The sequence below is a fragment of the Thunnus maccoyii genome, chromosome 2 (assembly GCF_910596095.1).
Source record: "Thunnus maccoyii chromosome 2, fThuMac1.1, whole genome shotgun sequence".
In the NCBI taxonomy this organism is placed as follows: Eukaryota; Metazoa; Chordata; class Actinopteri; order Scombriformes; family Scombridae; genus Thunnus; species Thunnus maccoyii.
In genome coordinates, this window is record NC_056534.1 from 23,027,171 (window position 1) to 23,049,062 (window position 21,892).

At 40.5% G+C, this 21,892-nt stretch overlaps 1 protein-coding gene across 1 annotated transcript; it reads left to right on the top strand.

The window, feature by feature from the left end:
* Positions 1 to 13,034: 13,034 nt before the first annotated feature.
* On the top strand, positions 13,035 to 21,453 carry LOC121884794 (E3 ubiquitin-protein ligase TRIM7-like). The gene is made up of 10 exons (XM_042393796.1): positions 13,035 to 13,600; positions 13,873 to 14,053; positions 15,253 to 15,348; positions 16,717 to 16,806; positions 17,106 to 17,249; positions 18,222 to 18,369; positions 18,727 to 18,771; positions 18,882 to 18,908; positions 19,038 to 19,213; positions 20,743 to 21,453. The coding sequence occupies exons 1-10, from the start codon at positions 13,035 to 13,037 to the stop codon at positions 21,109 to 21,111; spliced, it is 1,842 nt and encodes a 613-aa protein (XP_042249730.1). The 3' UTR covers positions 21,112 to 21,453.
* The last annotated feature ends 439 nt before the right edge of the window (positions 21,454 to 21,892 follow it).

Below are 21,892 nucleotides of genomic sequence, written 5' to 3' on the forward strand. Positions count from 1 at the left end.
GGCTGTGAAACCGTCATTTATTGACAGTAATGAATCTGCTTAACTCAAATTTTCTGATCAGATTGGATCAACTATGAGTTTATGATTTACTAGTCCATCACTAGTTCAGCCTTATGTCTAATAAGTGAACATTGCTTTGCATCCTGTAGGAGAGTCCAGCTCCAGTAGGCTGGAGCAGGCTGCTGGTGATCCGTAATGTTCCTGACACACCGTCCGGTTCCTCTGAGGTGCAGAAACTGGTTCGACGCTTTGGCACCGTCATCAAGACCTTAGTGCTCAACAATATGGTGAGGGCTGCAAACATCCTGATCCATTATGTCCTGAAAACAGTCTTTTCCTAAATATCTGTGCCTTCAGTCACAGTTACGTCCTGTGTAAAAATTCACATTTTTCCCACCTCTTAATTTTTTAAGGCAAAGCAATCTCACATGCTGTCAACATTAAGGATACCCCCTGAAAACCAGTTCAGAATTAGAACTGGTTCCAAAATTTTAAGAACCCGGGGTATTTTTAAGATCGGATCTTTTATCGGTACTTGAAACCAATCTGGAAAATCTGGTTTTGTTTTAACTTATGGTCACACTGAAGCCTCTCCTCGAGTATCGATAAGAGTAGCAGTATTGATAAAATACCAACAATACCTATCCCTAGTTGACATAATGTTCTTCTCTTCCTGCTCAGGTCATTTGCGAGATGGCAACTGCAGCCATGGCTCTGTCTGTTCACAAGCGCTTCCAGAAGTTTCCGTGCATCATCCAGAACAACCCTCTGTTCTTCTCCCGCAAACGGGACCCTACAGCCAGCACACAGACCAAGGTCCTCACTGCATACCTCGATTCACCTGAGGTCGGTAACTTTGATTATTGATCGGCATTTCATTTAGACACATTATTTATTTACTAGCATAAATTCATGCAGCGTTAACTCATATCAAACACCTGAGTGCATTTGTTTGATGTGGCTCTTGTGTCTGGTCGTAGGATACACCTGCAAATGGCAAGGACAGCCAAACAGCAGCAATAGCTGCAGAGGAAGAGGAGACTGCACATAAAGAGAACTCTGAATCTCCATTGGAGGGGAAGGAAAAAGACGAGAAGATGAAGAGCACTGAGATAGTCTGTGAAGACGGAGCTTTTGAAGAAAACAGGAACAAAGACGAAAAGATCATAAAAGATGAGGCTACAAATATTATCTCCAACTCCACGGCTGAACCAGAAGCAGACTTGGGGACAGACCTGAGGGAAACATCAGCTGTTGAGACTGTCATGCAGACAGCAGAAGATGCATCTGAAACAGGAAATGACAAGACTCCAGCTAGCGAAGAGACTTCCAGGGAGGCAACCATTCCAAAGTTACCCAAGGTAAAAAGTCCTCAAAATATCACTGCTTCTGTTCCCTGTCTAGCAGTCAGTTTATGAGGGTCAAAAACTTCCATCTTATTAATTGATATTTGTGAGTTTTTGACACCTCATTTTTATCCCTGTTTCACCAGGTTACCCAAGAAATGGTAAATGCACTGCTGGTGGAGTGCCGAACAAGAACTGCCAGCCATCCCGACAAAACAGAAGCTTCCACTGGTGAAGAGCAGCGGGAAACAAAAATGGAGACAGAAGAGGGTGAAAAAGCAGCAGAGGACACACACAAGCTGGCCAAGAACCACACAGAGGAGGAGGTGAAGAAGCAGGAGAGGGAGAGGAAAGAGAGGGAGACGAGAAAGGAGAAGGAGGCGAGGGAGAGGGAGAAGAAGGAGAAGGAGAGGAGGGCCTGGGAGAAGGAGGAGAGGGCTAAGAGGGAGAGGGAGCGGGAGGAAAGAGCCAGGAGGGAGAGGGAGAAGAGAGAAGAGGAAAGAAGGGAGTGGGAGAGGAAGGAAAGGGAGAGGAGGGAGAGGAAGAGGGGATACGGCGAGGCGTCATTAGGATCCAGGTCGTCTTACAGGTCCGAGACACACAAGCAGAACTCCTGGAAGGAGGAACAGTATAACAACTCGGAGGCTGAGAAGACCAAAACGGTGAGAAGACACTGTTGGAGCAAAAAGTAGATCCAACAGCTCTATTCTTATCTTCAGTTCTTCATTGTATTTATCCTGTCATGCAATCAGGTGGAGGAAGAAGAGGAGGAGTTTGACGATTTCCCGTTCAACCTGAGCGACTTCGTAACGGTGGATGAAGTAGGAGATGTGGCTGACCTCCCTCACTCTCCTCCAGCTGTTCCAATGGAAACCACAGAGGGAGGAGAGGATGCTCCCACATCTGTCCAACAGGACACTCCAGAGGTAAATATTCCTATCTTCCACTTGAAACCTTTTTCACATGGTTGTTGGACTGTGTAAGGGAGACTTATTTAAATTCTGATTTTTGTTTGCTGATTCTAGGACACACCCATGGAGGTTACTCAAGAAACAATCATGTCAGACACCACAGCGACCCCGGTGAAGTCTGAGGAACACAAATCAGAGTGTGAACCTCTGCCTCCCCCCACAGCTGAGACTTCGGACAGTTTGATGTCATCAGATTTGACAGCCGCTCCAGTCCTCACCCCTGCGGCATCAACTTCACCAGCTCCACAAGCTGCCTCTCCCTCCCACCACACACATGTGCCAACATGTCAACCAGTGGCACCTGACACCGAGACCACACCTGAGACAGGTAGAACATCTGCAACAGGAACAAAAGGAAAACACCATTTTGCTTTTTTTTTTCATGGTTTCAAATTGTATCACTAATTTTGGCCTTTTAATCTGTCATTATCATATAGAAACCACACCCACAGTGGCCATGGACTCCAGCCCTGGGGTCAAACCTCTTCCCACATCTGCAGCTCCTGAAGCTGCCCCAGCTGACTCTTCCTCAAACAGCCCTGTGACAGACGTAGTGACTGCTGAGAGTGAGGCTGATGCAGAAGAGCAGAACTCTCTTAATCACAACCAGGTCAAGGAGGAGATGGTGGTGGTGTCAGACAAAATTAAGGAACAGGAGAAGATCCAGGGTGAAAAGGACAAAGAGATGAAAGCTCCAGCTGCTGAGACGGGTAAGGACCTCCCTGTGTCACAGAGTTTCTTTTGATATATAATATATATATGTGTACTTTTTGGAAGCACATCATGCTGAAATGTGCAACTTCCTTATCTGCCTCATCTTGAGGGTGTTTGAGACGATGGCACGTTTTCTTCTAGGCAGGTTAGTTGTCAGAAGGGATGCTGTTGTTAAGTGATGAAGATACCTGGAACCTGTTTGAAAAAGAATAATGAGTTATCTGGATAAGTTCACAGAGTAAAAGCAGGACCTGGTCTTTTTATTCAGTCCATGTTGCAGACTTTAAGGATCTCTCTGTTCGGCCTCTTACAGGAAAGCACCAGAAGTCTGAGAACCACACAAACACTGAGGAGGAGCGTGTGAAGACGACATCAAATACAGAAACAAACTACCCCCTCCCTCCTTTTGACCCCAGCAACCCAGTTGGTAAGACACTTAACCTGTATTTGTTAACCGTCTCCCTGCGTGATGTGTTGTCACTCTTTCTTATTTAGCGCTAGGAAATAGATTTTAAAATTGAAATTCCTGCAATTTTCTCAAGGATGGATTTATTTGATAGTGGTCTGCAGCTGATATTGTTGGCTTTCATGTGTGTGTCCACAGGTATGGAGTTCTTGGTCCCAAAGACAGGTTTCTTCTGTAAGGTGTGTAATCGCTTCTTCAGTGGAACCATTGAGGCCGAAATCAACCACTGCAAAAGCCTCAAACACTACGACAACTTAAACGTAAGGAAACACACACACACACACACACACACACAGATATACTGTTAAAATGGAATTAATTCTAGTTTTCTCCTGGAAGGTTAACAGGCCCTTTAGAGACCAGTCTGATTGTGTCAGGAAATAAAGATGATTTTACTCATTTTTTAACAGTTGCTGTAATACAGGTGTGAATATGTCCACACATTTGTTTGGTCACAAAGAGACCAAGATATATCCAGTCTAATCCAGTTTCCTCGTTCATTCCAGAAATACTTGCAGACCAGGAAGAAGGTGAATACGACTGCCAAACCTAACTCCAGCTGAATGTTGCTGTAAAACTCTTGAATTGATTTTGCCATTCCCCTCCTTTTGTATTGTCCCCTCATTTCTCACTAAGGGTCCAGATTCTCAAATTGGTGTAGATTAGTCTCATATCCTGTCTCTGTTTTGAATATGTGGTATTAAGTTTTCATGTAAATTAAGAGAAACAGGTGGAAACTGTACTGCACTGTGCACAATCAATAAAATGTTTTTACTAAATTGTCTGTTATCACTCATTCAATGTCAGAAATTTCTCCAAATGCAGTTTTAATGATATTTGATAAGCCTCCGTCAGATAAAATAGCTTTGTATGATGATTACAACCTTGACATAACAGTTAGTGATGTGCATGGCCTCACTAACTATTAGTTAAACATCATCAAACATCATTTACTAAACGATTATTACTCTTCAGATGGAATGGCGTGCAGTCTTCACATTGAGTTCACTGAGCTGAACTAAAAGAGTTGTATCAGTGGTGTATTAGTTATTACTGCACAAGCGCACAGTTACTGTAATATATAGTCATATTTAAATCATATGTACCCTATCTAGCACTATATTCTTTAAAATTGACCAGGATGAAATTACCGACAGGACAATTATACACAGACACGTAAGAAAAAAAGTCAGTTTACCTTGGTACTGAGACAAGATGAGAATCAAATCCGTGATCACCACCAACCTGTACACACACTGCACTATCAGGCTTTGTCTCTAACAAGGAGTGCAACGTTATTTGCAGCACATTTATTTTACCACACGATGGCAGTATACACTCTTCTAAACTCACACTACTTAACCTATTTCTAACACATTGTGCAAGGGACTTTATGAAAGTACTTAATTCACCATCACTAGTTTTGCCAACATCACTTTTTTTTTTTTTACTTTAAGTGTTTTAAGTTTTCAGTACTTCTGTAGCTTCTAATAATGTCTGTGGTTTGGATTTTTTTTTTTAGGTAAGCAGAGCTTTATTAGCAGCGCTGTTCTTAAATAAAAACAGGTCTGCACAAGATATGGAGGTATCTGGCACTGTTTGGATCAGTTTTAAATATTGCAGGGAGTAAAAGTACAAGCATAAACAGCCACAGTGAGATGTTCAGACCTCTAAATTTATCTCGCTGATCAATAACTGCCATTGGAAAATCACATCTCGCTACCCCACAGATTTTTCAAAAAAGATTTGTCTGTTGAACATGCATGAGTTTCCTGAATAAAACGAGAATCAGCACCTTTACCTTTGCAATATAAAAAAAAAGCTTTTCTTTTAATAGGTATTGTATACCCCTGGCATTTACAGAAAGATGCCAGGGGTATACAGATGACAGAAAGAGACATCAGAACAAAGGAGAAAAAACAAGAGTAGGTCAAAACCTAATATATGGCTGGACCGTGTATGGTCATTGTGTGAAATTGTGGCCAATTTGTTACAGGGATAGTCTGTGAATTCCTGGTTATTAAATGTTCATCTGCAATCTGTAGTGGTCCCAGGATTATTTACTGGTAAAGCGTACTGAAGTAGCATCATATGACATGGTTAAGCTATGTTTGAGTCAAAAGGGTTATAAATGCAGTTGCAAGAACAATACTTTCCACTCATATCTTGGGATGTTTGATTTGAAAGAAAATTGATTTTACTTCTAATTAGAACTACTCTCTCTGTTAACTCCCCCTGCTCTATCATGTCTTGCTTTGGGGTGCTTTAACTATGCATGCGCCTTTTTTCTGCCTCTTTCTTGGTTGATGACCATGGAGGCTGCGGTGGACATTGTAAATGAAAGATTTGACAGCATTTTGGGTGCAAATTCAGGAGGCTCATCTCCGCCCAGTTACTGCAGCTACAGTCAAATCAAGCGCACCTGTAGAGCAGCTGCCCCACACTAAACTGTTATAACAGCTACACGAGTCGCATGTTTTACTGCAAGACTTGTGTTTTAATGCTGTTGTTAATCATTTGTGATGTGAAAACATCAGAAACAAAACGCTTGTGTCCTGGTATTAGTTCAGTTATAAAATCCAAACACACTGCGGAGCATCTCTCCTGCCAGAGGAGGAGACGCAGAGATGCTGGTATGTGTCTGTTTAAACAGGAGTTCAGTTGACTTCACTGCATTTAACACTGGAGCTGAAAGCTTCAGAGCTCGGAGCAGCAAAATACATTCACTCTGTAGCCGATGTCCTCCACTTCCATCATCTTGTGCTGATTCATTTTGACAGAGCAACAGCCAATAGGGAAACTCCAATACTCGGCCGGCTGACCAATGGTGAAACTTCATCACTCACTCAGTCACTCACGCACGGACAACCACAATTATAGGGCTAGTCCACGGCCTCCCTCACTTGGGGCAGCAACTCACTCCCAACCCAGAGGGAGCACCTCTTTTGCATTGTACCAGACTTTTGTGGTGAAGAAGGAGCTGAGCTAGAAGGAAAAGCTCTCAATTTACCAGTCAGTCTTCATTCCAACCCTTACTTATGGTCATGAGCTTTGGGTAGTGACTGAAAGAATGAGATCGCAGATACGAGCGGCACAAATGAGTTTCCTTAGAGACAAGTAAGACATCTAGGGAGAGCTCGAAGTAGAGCCACTGCTCCTTCGCATCAAAGGAGCCAGCTGAAGTGGTTCGGGCACATGGTTAGTTGGGATGTGCAGAGAGCCCAGTATTTGTATTTGTATCTATAAATACAATACAGCAAAATAATTTGTATTTGTATTTTGTATTAGAATAAATGTGAAAACAGGCTTAAAATAGGCTGTTTTTGTTTTTATTAGGCTTATAATTTTAGATAATTAAAGTGTTACAATAAGTTTTAATGAATAAACTCTTACAAAGGAGGTCCACCGGTTTTCGAACTGGAGTCTCCCAGATCATAGATGACTGCACTGATTACTGAGCTAAAACTTTTTGTTCAATCTTTCATTAATTAACATTTTAATATGATACATGCAATATATTGATAGTTCACTTGTCAAAGTCCATCAAGTCCATGATTACTATTTATGGATGTTTTGTCACAAAATCCTAATGCATTATGCCAAGTTGTTATGAAATCTATTGTCATTCCAAGTTAATGTTATGGTCATTGACTTGTTATTTTTCTCAGATCACCATGTCTATTTTGCTATATTTTCTCGGAACCTTTTGCATGTTTTGTATTTTCAGAATTCTGATTCTTCTGTACAAGAAAAGGTCTACCCAATCCTCAAAATTTTAGAAATCCCGACTTCTACCAAACATTGTGCAGCATCCTCCAGGGCTGTGCTGGGCTTCTGCAACCTGACTGCCTGAAAACAAACTGGACAGAGAAGCCAGGAGAAATATTTGCATTAAAAATTGCAACTTGTATAGAGTTTTTCTACTCAGTTGTATCCTGATGTGATGACAATAACTTATGAGTTTGTTTTTATATGTTGTTCCCTGTATGAAACGTGAATGTAATACTACGCATTTGTGTACACAGATATGAGGGAGAAAAGAGTTTTTAGGTTTAAACATTTGAGACAAGACACACACCTTGAGACCTGTTTTGGTATAAAGCCCACTCACCACAGCAAGGTACAGGCCATGAGTGGGATGTTAGTAAGACAGGACAAAAACCGTGGTGAATTAACATTAACAAATCACCTCACCTCTGCATAGCTGAGACTGTCAGTCATCTTTGAAAAGCACTATTTTCCAAGTTATTGTGGCTGTCATATTTTCGCATGGTTTCCTTGGGAACACAGCCATTGAGGTTTCCGCCGTTCCATCAAGGCTGGCATCATATTGAAGTGGGCATGGTTTCATCTAAACTGGGTTGGAAAAACGATAGACACGGTAAAAGGGATGATGCCACTGTGGCAGAGAACCACAAAGCTGATGCCTGCGCACATGATGTGAGTATACTTTTTGGTAGAGGGGGTAAAGGGGATGACATCATTGACAGGCGACCAGATAAAAATAGTTATCTTGATTAAAACTACAGATTTCTCTGTGTTTGAAAATTGTTTTAAACATCTGGGAAAATGTAATTACACAACTCAAAAAATATATATAACACACGTCTAGTCATTTTTATTCATTTTAATGTGGAAAAGTTACATATTATACCTTTAATGTTCAGCAGTTTATAAATTATTTACACCATTATTGAAACACTAGCTTTTACCTCAGCCATGTTTAAAGCCTCTCGAAATGATATCAAAGTTGAGTGTCTCATCACGCATCCACAAACATCAGAGTGAAAATAAATGTTCATAACTGTTAGAAAACCAAGTTCAAAAAACATCTCATTTTGCTGTTTAGACCATTTCTCAAGTCAGGTGGCAGATCACGCTTTGATTGACACTTGCACTGGCTACTGGGGGCTGGATAACTGCTAAGCTAAAGTAACTAGCAGATCTGAAAAGCGTGTACACAACTGTGTGACTTGCAAAGAAGAAAATCGCTAAAAGAAGGAAAGAGCTAAGAGTGCTTGAGCAGAACTATGTGTATGTTTAAATGTTCGGTGGGTAATTATCCGCGGTAATGAAGAATATAGCTAAATTAACTGGGTTGATGCTACCAGTAACACAGAAACTCTGGCAACTGGAAATAATATGCTTACCACAGTACATCTTTAAAGTAAGGATGAAGTTGTAAATGTCAGAGTGAGAGAGAAATTAATCATAAAATGGAATACAGTAAGAAGGCACAGAAGCCTTTATAAAAAATCAGATTTATTAAGAATTATTTTGTTCATTTGAACCAATGCATTCTTCAATTGCATCATTTCAATTGTTAATTTTGAATTAATTAAGTTATTTTGGCCTGGTGTACTGATTAATGGAGAAGAAGGGACAGAGAGAGAGAGAGAGAGAGCGAGAGGGGGATTAGAGATTCTTTTAAAAAGTCATACCTGCACGGCTTCACCTGTCAAGCAGGTTGGATTGGATACTTTGTGGGTGGGGGTCAAAAGCACACTGACAGAGGGAAGGCGGTAAAAGGAGAAAAGTTTGACAACTGACAAGCAGACACAAGGATTAACTCGAGGAGAAATCACTGTGGAGAAGGAGTGTGACAGTTGGCACTGGGAACGTCTCGGAAATACATTTCTGAACAGGTAAGGCTCGTTTGACTAAGGTAGAAACACACTGCAATTTTATCTCATTCAAACCAAACCCTTTTCTACACCATTGTCTGTTATCTAACAGTAAGTTAGATAACTACCATTGTTAGTGCTTGATCATTGTTTTATGATTGTGGGTAGTGTGTGAAAGAATGTGAAAAGCCATTTCGGTATGTTGGTGGATAAGTGGAGATTATTTGATAGTTCAACAAAAGAGTAGAAATTGAAAATCATATCTTATCTCTTGTTCCTTGCTCTGAACTGCATGTCACTTTGGACAAAAGCGTATGATAAATGAATGTAATGTAAATGTAATGTGAAAGAATGGCAGATAATACAAGGGTTGACACCAGGAACTACGCCAAAGTGTCCTCTTTTGTCAATAGCATTAATGGCCTGTTTACACTGTAGCTTTAAAGTTTCACCATGCAGACTTAACCCATGACTGATTTCTCAGTAACAACTCACTGAATGGTACTGTTGACAGGTGATGTAGAGCGGTGTTGTTGTCTAACAGGCCACACCTAAGGCATGAGAAGAAGGTTTGAAAAAATAGCAAGAGAAAGGTAACCTTCTGGACCAGTGAAAGGAAACAATATTTTCTTTTTCCATTTTGTAATGGTTCAACTGAGCAATTTCTAAACTCACAAAGGACCAAGGAATGATATATTTGATCAGCATAAAGGCTTAAGTAACCACACTTTTTAAGTTCAGGTAAGGCAATTACACCACCAATATGCTGTGTTTGTTCCATATGTAAACTATGTCTATAACTGTTGTTTGGATAGAGCTTGTATGAGTGTGCAACCTCACTATACTCTTTCAGAGTCTTTGAGGTTTAACCTAATCTGATAATCTGAATTGCCTTTTTTTTTTACTTTCTTCATTCAGCTTGACATTTTTTTGTTGATTTATAGGGTTTGAGTATTTTGTTTTGTTTTTCTCCAACCAGTCAGTAGTGAGTGATGTATCCGTCCCTCCAAAGTAATTTTCCATCAACGTGGAAATGGTGGTAGCGCTATAGGAGCAGTTAACATTTTTCACAATCTAAGAAATATGTCAATTTAAGAGGGTTTTTTTTTTCTGTAGATCGACTACCAACAACCTTTATAGCCGTGTCAATGTCATCCAGGCTTCTTGTTATGTTTGTCTCACTATTTTTCATTTATGTCTTCTTCTTATATTGTTCTATGTAGAAAGAAGACATCCCCATTCTTGTTTGAATCACAAATCTGAGACATGGGTAGTAGTGATTCAAAGGTCTAGAACCAGCCTAGGTTTGACCAGCTGTAATCTTCAAAAAAGTTAATTAAAAAAGAATTTGAGAGCATGAAAAAAGTGTTTTTTCCTACTCTCAAGTCTACTTCTAGTGATCAGCACCTCACTACAACCCTTGGTGTGCATTACTTTTCCATTATATAATTTAAAAAAGTGATTTTTGTCTTACTAAATGTGTCAGTATCAGAAGTTTTAATTTCCTTGAGTGAATTGCTAATAAAAGAAACGTAAACGTAACGAAAGCATGATATGAGTGACTGTAAATATACAGTATACATCCAATTATCACGTGAGAATCACAGTCATCACTGTGTCATATCTTCTCTATTCCAGCTATGATAGCTATGTACAGGTTGTTTACCGCATACCTAACCCCTTTAGCTCTCGCTCACCAATGGGAAACTGGCGCTACCTGTACTGCAGCTGCGTGTGTGTGTGTGAGTGCTTGTATTATGCACATCATTAGATATGGAAAGCTGAGGGAAACTTCCCTCGGTCTGTTGTCTTTCCCATTTTTCACATTTATAAGAAGTTTAGATTTAAATTAGGATTAGTTTCAGATAAAAGTTCAGATTAGTTTTGGGGTTGTCCTGACAGGTAGCAGTACAAACAGACATGTGTATGTGTATTTCAACAGTGTCTGCTGCTTCCTACAAACACATGTAGCAGACAGTGGGAGAGATACATTCAAAACATAATTAAAATAATTTTGTAATTACACTGCTAACCTAGTTCAGCTGTGACTCAGCGTTTCAGCTGCTGAATAAACAGTATGATGCAGACACTGGCTCACACCTACACTGCATATATCATTTGTCCAAAAATTCATTTATTCTCTCACATTACTGCAAAGTTTAGTGGAAGTAGATTAGTAGGATAGATAGAGAGATAGATAGATAGATAGATAGATGATAGATAGATAGATAGATAGATAGATAGATAGATAGATAGATAGATAGATAGACAGCTGTACACTGTATTTTCTAGCAAACGTTACTCAAACAAGAGGAAATAGTGCAGTTGTTGGGGACTATTTTCAGCAGCAGATTAATCCACATGTGGTGTTCTAGTGAGTATTTCTGGCAGCAGGACGGTGTGTGTGGGATTTAATCAAAATAAACTACAGTGTGTGTGTTCATGGTAATGAAGGAACATGTCACCCAGTGCAACGGTGTGACTCATTAATAGTTTTTGGACAACAGTGGAGTTCCATGACACAGAGGAAGAAGATACATCAGGCCTGGGATACACACACAATACTCGCTAGTAGATTAATTAACTGTTGATTTTGGTCTTTTCTTGGGGTTTGTTGACAATAAGAAAAATATAGAATATCACCAGCCTTTACTTTAAGGATGAATGTGAATGAACGGATGATGTGGTCAACAGATGGAGTCTAAATGTTCCAACCAAGCCTGAATTTCCTGATCTTGTGAAACTATTCATTTGTATTGTTTCAGTGTGTGTGTGTTTGTGTGTGGGTGTGTTTACACGCATGAGGCACATAGTCATTCAGACTGACTCACATTCTACCTGCATGCTGACAGAAGTACAAAGTTTCAAACTGTGTTTCTGAGTGTGTTGTGGGTGCATTCTAATGAGTACACTGAGTAGTCCTCACTCTTACAGCTGAAGCAGTTCAAGGATCCAGTTAGAAGAGGGATTAGTTTTGGTTTAGGCTTAGGGTTTAAATTATTTATTGATCAGATTAAGTGTGGAGGGACACTTCTATCATTTTGTTTGGCCAATTCATCTCCAAACTCCATTCACAGGAATGGTACTATGTATATGACTGTATATGATTATTTAACTCAACAGATAAGGTTATGGACTGGAAACCGATCCGTATACTAATCCTATTGTTATATATTTGGTAACATAGCTAATTGGCCAAAATACAAAAATATATTGTGCCCTGGTGTTTTAGGGGTAAAGGTGCTGGAAATAAGGGATTAGGAAATTAACCACAATAATAATCACTACAACAACCCAAAGTCTGTGGATTATCATCAGTAACAAGGGCATTTCTGTCATTTCTATTTTTAATTGCTTTGAGCACCCTTCACTTCTGTTGTATCAAGATGGAGGCAGAAATCTCAGAGATGGATATCTTCAAACCAGGGAAAATGAAACCAAAACTCCATGTCAGATACAAGCAGAGATAAGTGAGAAATTTGTGAGAACTGACTCTCCCCTTGAATGGGGCTTTCAAACTAACAACACGAGCGTGGGTGTGTTGCTGCAGAGTACAGGTGAAGAAGATGAAATACGAATCAGCAAGTCCAGTTTGAAGGCTTGTTAGATGCCAAGGTACTAAACGGCAGTTTATACTGTTCTGAGACAGGATTGTACAACTCTGCAAAGTTTCTCTGATGACATACAATAAATAGGCAGTTAGCACAATGCTACAAGATATTTTACCTATGTGATGTGCACTTGCATTGCAGGATGACAATTCATATCTTTCACAAGCAAAACTCTAAAATAAACTGATTACAAAAAGGATCAGGCATCAAGAATATAGTATGTCTATGATTATGGTATTAGATATCCTGATCACTTCTGTCTTTCTCATGGTAACACTGTCTCTCATACAGCTTAACATTGGATGGCTATGGCACTGCCTGCTGCCTTTCTGTCTGAAGACCAGTTCACCTGCTCCATCTGTCTGGAAGTGTTCACCAATCCAGTGTCAACACCATGCGGCCACAGTTTCTGCCAGGCCTGCATCTCCTCCTACTGGGACGGAGGAGGAGGAAGCGCCAAGTTCTACCAGTGTCCCCTCTGCAAGGAGTCCTTCCGCAAGCGACCAGAGCTCCATATCAACCGAACCCTGAAGGAAATCACTGAGCAGTTCAAGCAGATGGCTGACGTTGGAGTTGCAATTGATGGAACAGGTGGCGGAGGAGTGGAAGATCCCAACTCACAACCTCGTCATCAACATCACCCGGCCCTGTCTTCACCCCCGAGGCCAAGGGAGATGCCGGAGAGTATCTTTACTGAGATGATGACCCGTTTTCAGCGGCTGCCGACTGCCAGGATGCCTCACACCACCTTTCCCCGTTCCAATGACCCTCACCCTCAAAGCTCCAGTCGAATCAATGCTCAACTGTCCTTCCAGGCTCAGAACAATGAGCACCATGACCCGCCTCCACCCTACTCCCCTCCTCGCAGGTACCAAGCCACACTCCCTAGACTACATTAAAATTGTTTTTTATTCAACCACATACAGATGATTTTTCTAATTTTAAAACATTCAAAATTAAAACACATGACGTTACTCTACCTTCAGTATCTCATGCTTTATTCATCAAACCATGTATTTAGAACAGCTGTACTGATAGTACATGGCTGAAGGACTGCTGTATTTGAATAAATTGCATTAGCAGCAAAACTGAGAGTGAGCTCAATGACAGTGTCACAACTTTATTTTAATGTTATGACAGGTACAGTCTGAGCGGTCCCAGTGATTCTTCTCCCAGCCTGCCTCTGTGTCCCATCCACCTGAAAGGTCTGGAGTTCTTCTGCCGATCTGATAACAACTGCGTGTGCAGCATCTGTGTGGAGACAGCAGAGCACCGAGGACACAACATCATCCCTGCCAAGAGAGAGTGGAACATCAAGAAGGTAACTACAGTATGTGTATGAGTGTGTGTGTGTGTGTGTGTGTGTGTGTGTGTGTGTGTGTGTGTGTGTGTGTGTGTGTGTGTCAGTTAGGAAGAGTTGTCTAACAGGACAAAATTTGTATTATCCTTTTTTTTCCTACTGTAATTGCATTATCAGCAGCCAGCTTTGTTTCATTGAGGTTATATTAAAACCTGTATGTGTAGTATTAGAACATTTATGACTTTTGACACCTAGACTCTGGTGGACAACATTGCAACATGAATTTGACTCTAGAACCATGAATGGGTTGAAGGATAGACTTCGGCTACACCAATTTTCATGGGGTTCGTCTCATAACAAAAACCAGAGTACAAGGCTACAGCCATGCTAGAGGCTCTTTGAGGCTGTTGTTAGGCACAGTGGTGCTTTGAACTGAATGCTAACACATCTTAGTTTAGTATTTTAGCATGCATTTACTAATTAGTACTTAAGACAAACTACATGATGGGAATGTTATTAGTTTTGCAGGTATTTGGTCATAAACCAAAGTAATGGACAAATATAAGTTTTGACCTGATGATGCAGCTGGATGGAAAGTTCAGGAATCACTTGAGTTATTACAATTCATCCTGAGGGGAACATGAATGTCAAATTTTGTGGCAATCCACTCAACTAGTTGTTGAGACATTTCACACAAACCACAAATGCAACCCGTTTGAGCTTGAGTTTGAATTATCATCTTTAAGGCAACAGGGTTCACCAAAATCAGTAGGATTCATCTTTTAAAATAAAAAATGTATCTATCCAATATTAGATATTTCAGTCTGGACCAAAGTGGTGACTGACAGACTGACATATTGCTATCTCTAGAGCCAGTATGGCTAAAAACAATTTGTAAGATGCTAGAATTGCATAAAAATCTTACACATAGGAGATTTGAGGTTAGTGTATTGCATGTTACACATGGAATGTGTGCAATAATGAAAAGAGCTACACAGGGTGTTTGTACTCCAACATTTATTGTCATGTCATGTTCTTTGTAAACGCAGCCTTGATGATTCTAATCTATAATGCTTGTGTAACCCACATACCTGTATTAGCATATTCTGTGTGCACCTGGCGTGGAGCATGCAACAGGCTTCAGAGTTAGGATTAGGCTTGTAGTGGTAATACGTACAGTTAGGTTAAGGCTAAGCAAACATGTTTTCTGTCTTTTCCAGTCCCAGTTAGGCATTGCAGAGGTGGAGCTGAAGGATCTCATCTGTGAGAGAGAGAAGAAAGTGGAGGAAATACAGAGCTCCTTACGGGACATACAGGTGAGCTTTCAGTCTCTACCAAGGTCGATAACTTTTCAGGTTCAGCCCTGGTTTAAAACTGTGCACATATTGAGGATTACCGATCTATTTACCCATAGCGGCTGTGGGGTGGCTGTGGCTCAGGATGTAGAGCGGGTCATCCACTAATTGGAAGATCGGTGGTTCGATTCCCGGCTACTCCATTCCACATGTATCCTTGGGCAAAATACTTAACCCCAAAGTGTGCGAATGTGTATGAATGGTTAGTTTCCACTGATGGGCAGGTTGGGACCTTGCATGGTAGCCCCTGTACCCATTCAGTGTATGAATATGGGTGAATGTGATTCATAGTGTAAAAGCGCTTTGAGTGGTTGGAAGACTAGAAAGGTGCTATACAAATACAGTCCATTTACCATATCTGTCCATCCTGGCAACAGTCATGCTAACGGCTCTGTGAGACTGGGCTTGAGCTAAATGCTGACATCAGCAGGCTAACATGCTCACAGTAATAACGATAGCATGTTGATAATGCTAACATTTGTTAATTAGCACTACACACAACACATCAAGCTGATGGGAATATCATGAGGTTTGGTCATAAATCAAAGTATCAGGCAAAATTACATTTTGACCCGGTGGCACTAGATGAAAAGAAAGGAGATTAAAGTTATTACAATTCATCCTGTGGGGAACCATGGATGGATTAAAAGAGCTGGAAAAATGTTGCCCATTCAGTCAATAAGAACTGCTCACCTGGCACATACACCAAAAAACTTTCTAGCTTCCGGGTTTGCTTCTGCATTGTGCGGCCCCCTGCTGGCCCCACCCATGAGCTCACCTCAGCCCATAGACTTCATAGTGGCACTGGAGAAAAGTCAGGGGTGCACCAAAGTCAATACCTAGAATTTATATTTTTTAAAATATTTTCCTCTTGGAACCATGAACTATTACTTTGTCCCATCATGCATCTATTGTGTGCACATAATTTGGCATTTTTCTACTTGGCATCCCTAAGTGGTAGTACAAACAAGACACTGTGACATGTGGCAAAGAGTACTGTAATGAATATGATGAAAGCACAAAACACAGCAACTGATATTGTCTAATTATTCTGCAACCTATTTAATTGTAATTTCTTATTGTCTTGTAGATGTTCTGGATTTGAGGATATGCTGTAATTAACGTGGTGCATTCTGGCATTCTGCATTCTGCTTGAAATTCTTTGCCTCCTGATAACAGCTCACTTACCCCTCAAGGCTTTATCAGCAGTTTTTCCCACACTTGGCCTGCCCACAATTTGTTCATCAGCTCAGAAAAGTAGCCAAGTTGACCTCTAGTGGTGCCTGCCTTCAAAAGTCTCACACACCTCGCTGTTCATCTTTTATTCAGGCTGCTGCTGAGAGAGAGACAGATGGAGCTGTTTGTGAGTTTTCTAAGCTGATCTCCAGTGTGGAGCGCTGCCAAGCTGAAGTCTTGGAGGTAAAAAAAAAAAAAAAACACTGACACAGGATGAATAGAGAGAATCTCACAATAATAACTTAAGACCTTTTCTTTTTCCTTAAAATGGAAGCACAGCCTCTCTAAGTTGATGGATTTTTAAAGGAACAGTTAATTATCTCCTCTAAGAAAAAAATGATACCATACCATACTATTTTTTTCTACTAGCAGGATATGAATTTAAGTTTAAATGTTTTTAAGTTATTTATTAATACCTGAAATCATAATTTTGATGTATATTAACCGAGATGCATGGAATATATTTTTCTTGTTACCACCAGGTGATAGAGATGAGTCGTCGAGCGGCTGAGCACAGAGCGCAGAGCCTGCTGAGAGAGCTGGAGGTGGAAATAGCTGAGCTTAAAAAGAGGAGCTCAGTACTGAGCCAGCTAGCTCTGTCAGAAGACTACATATTCTTTCTCAAGGTGTGAATGGATGGATGGATAAATACAATGAAGCAAGATAATACAAAATACATTAGTAATATATATGCAGGACTCCACTAGTTATACATACAATAATAAATCCACCAGGAAATCCACCAGTAGTTTTAAATTCAGTCTTTAAAGTCTTTCTGTTAGGGGAATCTCCAGAAGAACTTTTCCAGGGGCCAAGGAAAGTTTTTTAGAAACTTTACTTCCATTTTGATCACAGTAACCTGGATCCAGTTGTGGTTCCTGGGCTGTAGTTCCTGCTCCTGGCGTACAGTTTTACCATATTGGCCTGATTATAAGACGTTACCAAGATACTGTTAGTCCAAGGATAACATCATCCTCATCCTTGAAGCTTTTCTTCTTCCCGTAAAAGTGAAACATGGAATAATTCCATAGCATAATACAGACCACTCTCCTGTGTCCGTTGTCCATCAGTCACAACTCTCACTTTCTCCTGTCAATAACCTCATGGAAGCGTCAGACTGCCACAACATGTTTCCAACATTCATTAAGGAATAATTCATGTCGTAATACTCCACAAATTAATTAACGTACTGCATATTATACTTTCTCTGCCAAATCATATTTTTATGGTAGTGAATGTTACTACCATTGTGCGGGGGTTGGAAACCACTGATTTAATCTGAAAGCAAACACTGATTATTGCCATGTTTCTCTACCAACATGAATTATTATCTTGTTACAAAACAAAAATTTCTACCCAACAAAATTGTCACTGTGTTAACATATACGTTGTGTTTACAAGTAACTAGGTTACCCAGAGGCCAGGTTACACAGGTAAGTTAGAGAATGTGTTCTTTGACCTGGTTACTGTAAATCTGTGTCTACATGCAGCAGATCAGTGACTAAAGTTCTCCTCTACCCCGATTTTGGAAACCAGGTTTTTTTTATTTACATGACAGTTAAGCCACATCTGGTTTTGACATTTGTCTCTCTCTGCAGACGTTCTCTGCGCTTTCCACCCCTCCACAAGCAAAAGACTGGTCCAATGTCTCTGTGTCATCTGAGCTGACATCAGGGTCGATTCTCAGGACTGTCAGTCAAATGATGGTGCGCTTTCAGGAAGAGATGCGGAAACTGCCAGAAGTTTGTAAGTCTTGATTCAGACTGATAGTGGGAAGGAAATATTTTACCAACGAAAATCTGAAACAGCAACTAAAACATAAATCTATGATCAAGACCACAGCAGGATTCTTCTTAAATTTTTGTGTATTTTCAAATATTTCTGCCAAGCCTTTACAACTGGAGGGACCAACTGTACTGCAGCAATATCTTCATTTTTGCTGCTGTGGCAAAGAACAAAATCTATCCCATGTATTTTCATTTTTAGGTTAAATATATCTCTTGCCTTTCTAATTCAGAGCCTTGCTGAACATATGTTCACTGATAAAGGCTGAAGTGTAAATCATAACAATGGTGTATTTTTTATCTTTATTTTAATTAACAGGCCAGCGATCCCCATTGGACCAGTCAGTACCCAGGCCCAACCCAAGTAATGTTCTGATCAGTTAATATCATAAAAGTTGTTTTTCTGATACTTTTAAATTCAATGAATGACAAAAAAGCAAAGTAAACAAAGAAAAGTATATTTTTTCTCTGCAGAGGTAAGGAGGGTTCAAGAATATGCAGGTAAGGTTTTTATTAAAATGTTTGCTTTTAATTTGTCTTTATTTTCATTCACTTGTTATACTCAGTCTTATTTTCACTTGCTCCACCGTTCAGTTTAACCACCAACCAGCACTCTCTCTAATATATCAGCCGACATCACTTTAGACCCCAACACAGCCCACCCACGCCTCATCATCTCAGTGGATGGGAAGCAGGTGTGCTGTGGTGACCGCCATCAGTCGGTACCAGACAACCCAGAGCGCTTTGACCGGGTGGTGTGTGTGCTGGCCCACCAGGGCTTCAACTCAGGACGACATTACTGGGAGGTAAGTGGGACACGGTGTGAAGCTGTACACATGTGAATTGCTTAACAAGTGTGTTAGTTACAGCCGTCCAGGTCATAATGTATCCAGAAAGGTTGAGTTAAGAGCAACTAGACTTGTAGATTCTTGAAGACATTTTGAATCTCATCCAAAAGGTTTATTCAGTTCTGACTGACTGGTGGGGAGTCCCAGGCATTTAACTCCTGGAGGGTCATTAACACACATTCATACCTGGACTCATGTGACTCAAACGACTCTATCACCAGGAACCACATGTGATGTCAACATACTTGAAGGTGTAAACATCTGAACAGGATAAATTCCTGGGACTCCCCACCAATCAATCAGTGAAGAAGCCTTTTGGATGAAAGCCAAAATATCAAGTTGCTCTTGACTCACCCCCTCTGGATAAATTATACAACTATGATTCTTCTTGTTCATTCCAAGCACAGGCTTGGTTGACATACAAATACAACAACAGCAAAAGACATTAGATTTGATGACAGCATTGTGCCCCACAGGTTCAACAGCAGGACATACACAACCAAACTACCACTTTATGTTTTAATACTTAAACATTTGGTACATTTTACAGTTTGTATAACAAGTTCATCAGGTTTTAAACACTTTGTAATCAGCTAATGGGTTGGTAAACCAGGAGAGAAGCAAGGTGATTCACCTGGCTGTGACTTCACAAAAACCAAAGCGAGCACCACAGTGTTAAATAATCCTTGCTCTGACTTACGTAGCAGTTTTCAAAAGTAGCTTGCACCATCTGCTGTCAGACTGAGAAAATGCATGTATGTAGTTACAAATGATAACACACAAATATACAGTATGTCCACCATCAGTAAGTGATATGTATTATTTTAGAACCACTCTTATATTTAATTCAGTTCACAAAATTACAATAAGGCTTTCCACAGGGAATAGTTATGATTAGATCAGATAATATTACATCACAATTTTTCAAGTCTGTCTTAAATCAAGACAGAATAACAGAATAACAACAATCATAAAGTGAAGAAGTGAGTATCTTGAAAAGTTACAGCCTTCTTAGTATGGAATATCTTGGTGTTTCCCCAGACAGTGTTTCCTTTCGAGCTGCAGTGGAGGGATAGTAAGTGGAGGGAATTTCATAATGAAGAAGACTGTAGCTTTAGAAAATACCAGCTCAGTGGCTTGTACAAATCTTGTACTAATCTCTGTGCTTTATTCTACCAAAACAATTATTTGATTGGCATTTTCATTATCTATCCCAGACTGCTGAAGCCTCATATTAGATAGATATTTGATACATATCAGATAAACTTAGGAAAACATTTTTGCACATTGCTTATTGGAATGGATCTATTCAAGGTCAGTATGAACAGGAGGAAAAATTATAGCAAGAAAAACCTGTTTCAGTGTTCATCTTGTTTAAAGACAGGCTCGAAAAAATTGTGAACCTGTCCTTTAACCTTACCCTGATATGTGGAATGTCTGAAGTCTGCACTCATTGCAGTAAACTGATCCACACTGCCCTCTTCCAGGTGGAGGTGGGAGGAAAGACTGACTGGGACCTGGGAGTGGCAAGCCGGTCTGTCAATCGGAAAGGGAAAATTAGTGTAGGCCCCACCCACGGCTACTGGTTCCTCAGCCTGCGGGACAGAAACGATTACGCCTTCCGAACAGAGCCCTCAACTAGCCTGACAGTCAACCTCAGACCCTCTCGGATTGGAATCTATGTGGACTGTGACAAGGGGTTGGTGTCCTTCTACGATGTAGAGGCCAGAATGCTTATCTATACATTCACAGATAATTTTCCTGACACCATCCACCCATTCTTCAGCCCCTGTACTAATAAATCAGGAAGAAATGAGGCTCCAATAATCATTTGCCCTGTTTCAATGACAGAATGAAATGAGGAATGCTTCCACATGCTTCCATGTATGTTAGAAGAAGACTGAGATTTACACATATACCTCTGGACAAGATATGATCACAGCTGCACTGCCTTCTTTCATTGCAATAGAGTAGATAGTAAGCAGGGTGTCAGTGATGTGCCTGTTTTATGGGCCAGTGTCCATACGTTTAGACTGAAGTCAGCTGTAGCTAATATTTTTGTTTGGCTCCTTTTATTGCTGAAAAATTAGAAGTATTCTGACACAGTATAATGACCCACATGGAGCACAGGGACTCTCTCAGCTGAAACCCAGGGAAATGGTAAATGAACTGTACTTGTATAGCGCCTTTCTAGTCTTCCGACCACTCAAAGCGCTTTTTACACTACGAATCACATTCACCCATTCACACACATTCATACGCTGAATGGGTACAAGGGCTACCATGCAAGGTCCCAACCTGCCCATTCACACACATTCATATGCTGAATGGGTACAGGGGCTACCATGCAAGGCCCCAACCTGCCTATTCACACACATTCATACACTGATGGCACAGCCATCAGGAGCAATGTGGGGTTAAGTGTCTTGCCCAAGGACACATCAGCATGTGGACTAGAGGAGCCGGCAATCAAACCGCCGATCTTCCAATTAGTGGACGACCCGCTCTACCTCCTGAGCCACAGCCGCCCATTAAAGGCTTACATGCACATTTAAGTTTTCTTTGGTTGAAAACCTGTTGGCTCCCTGCACACATGAATGACATTAAAATAATTTACTGATATGGCTCTTCAAAAGT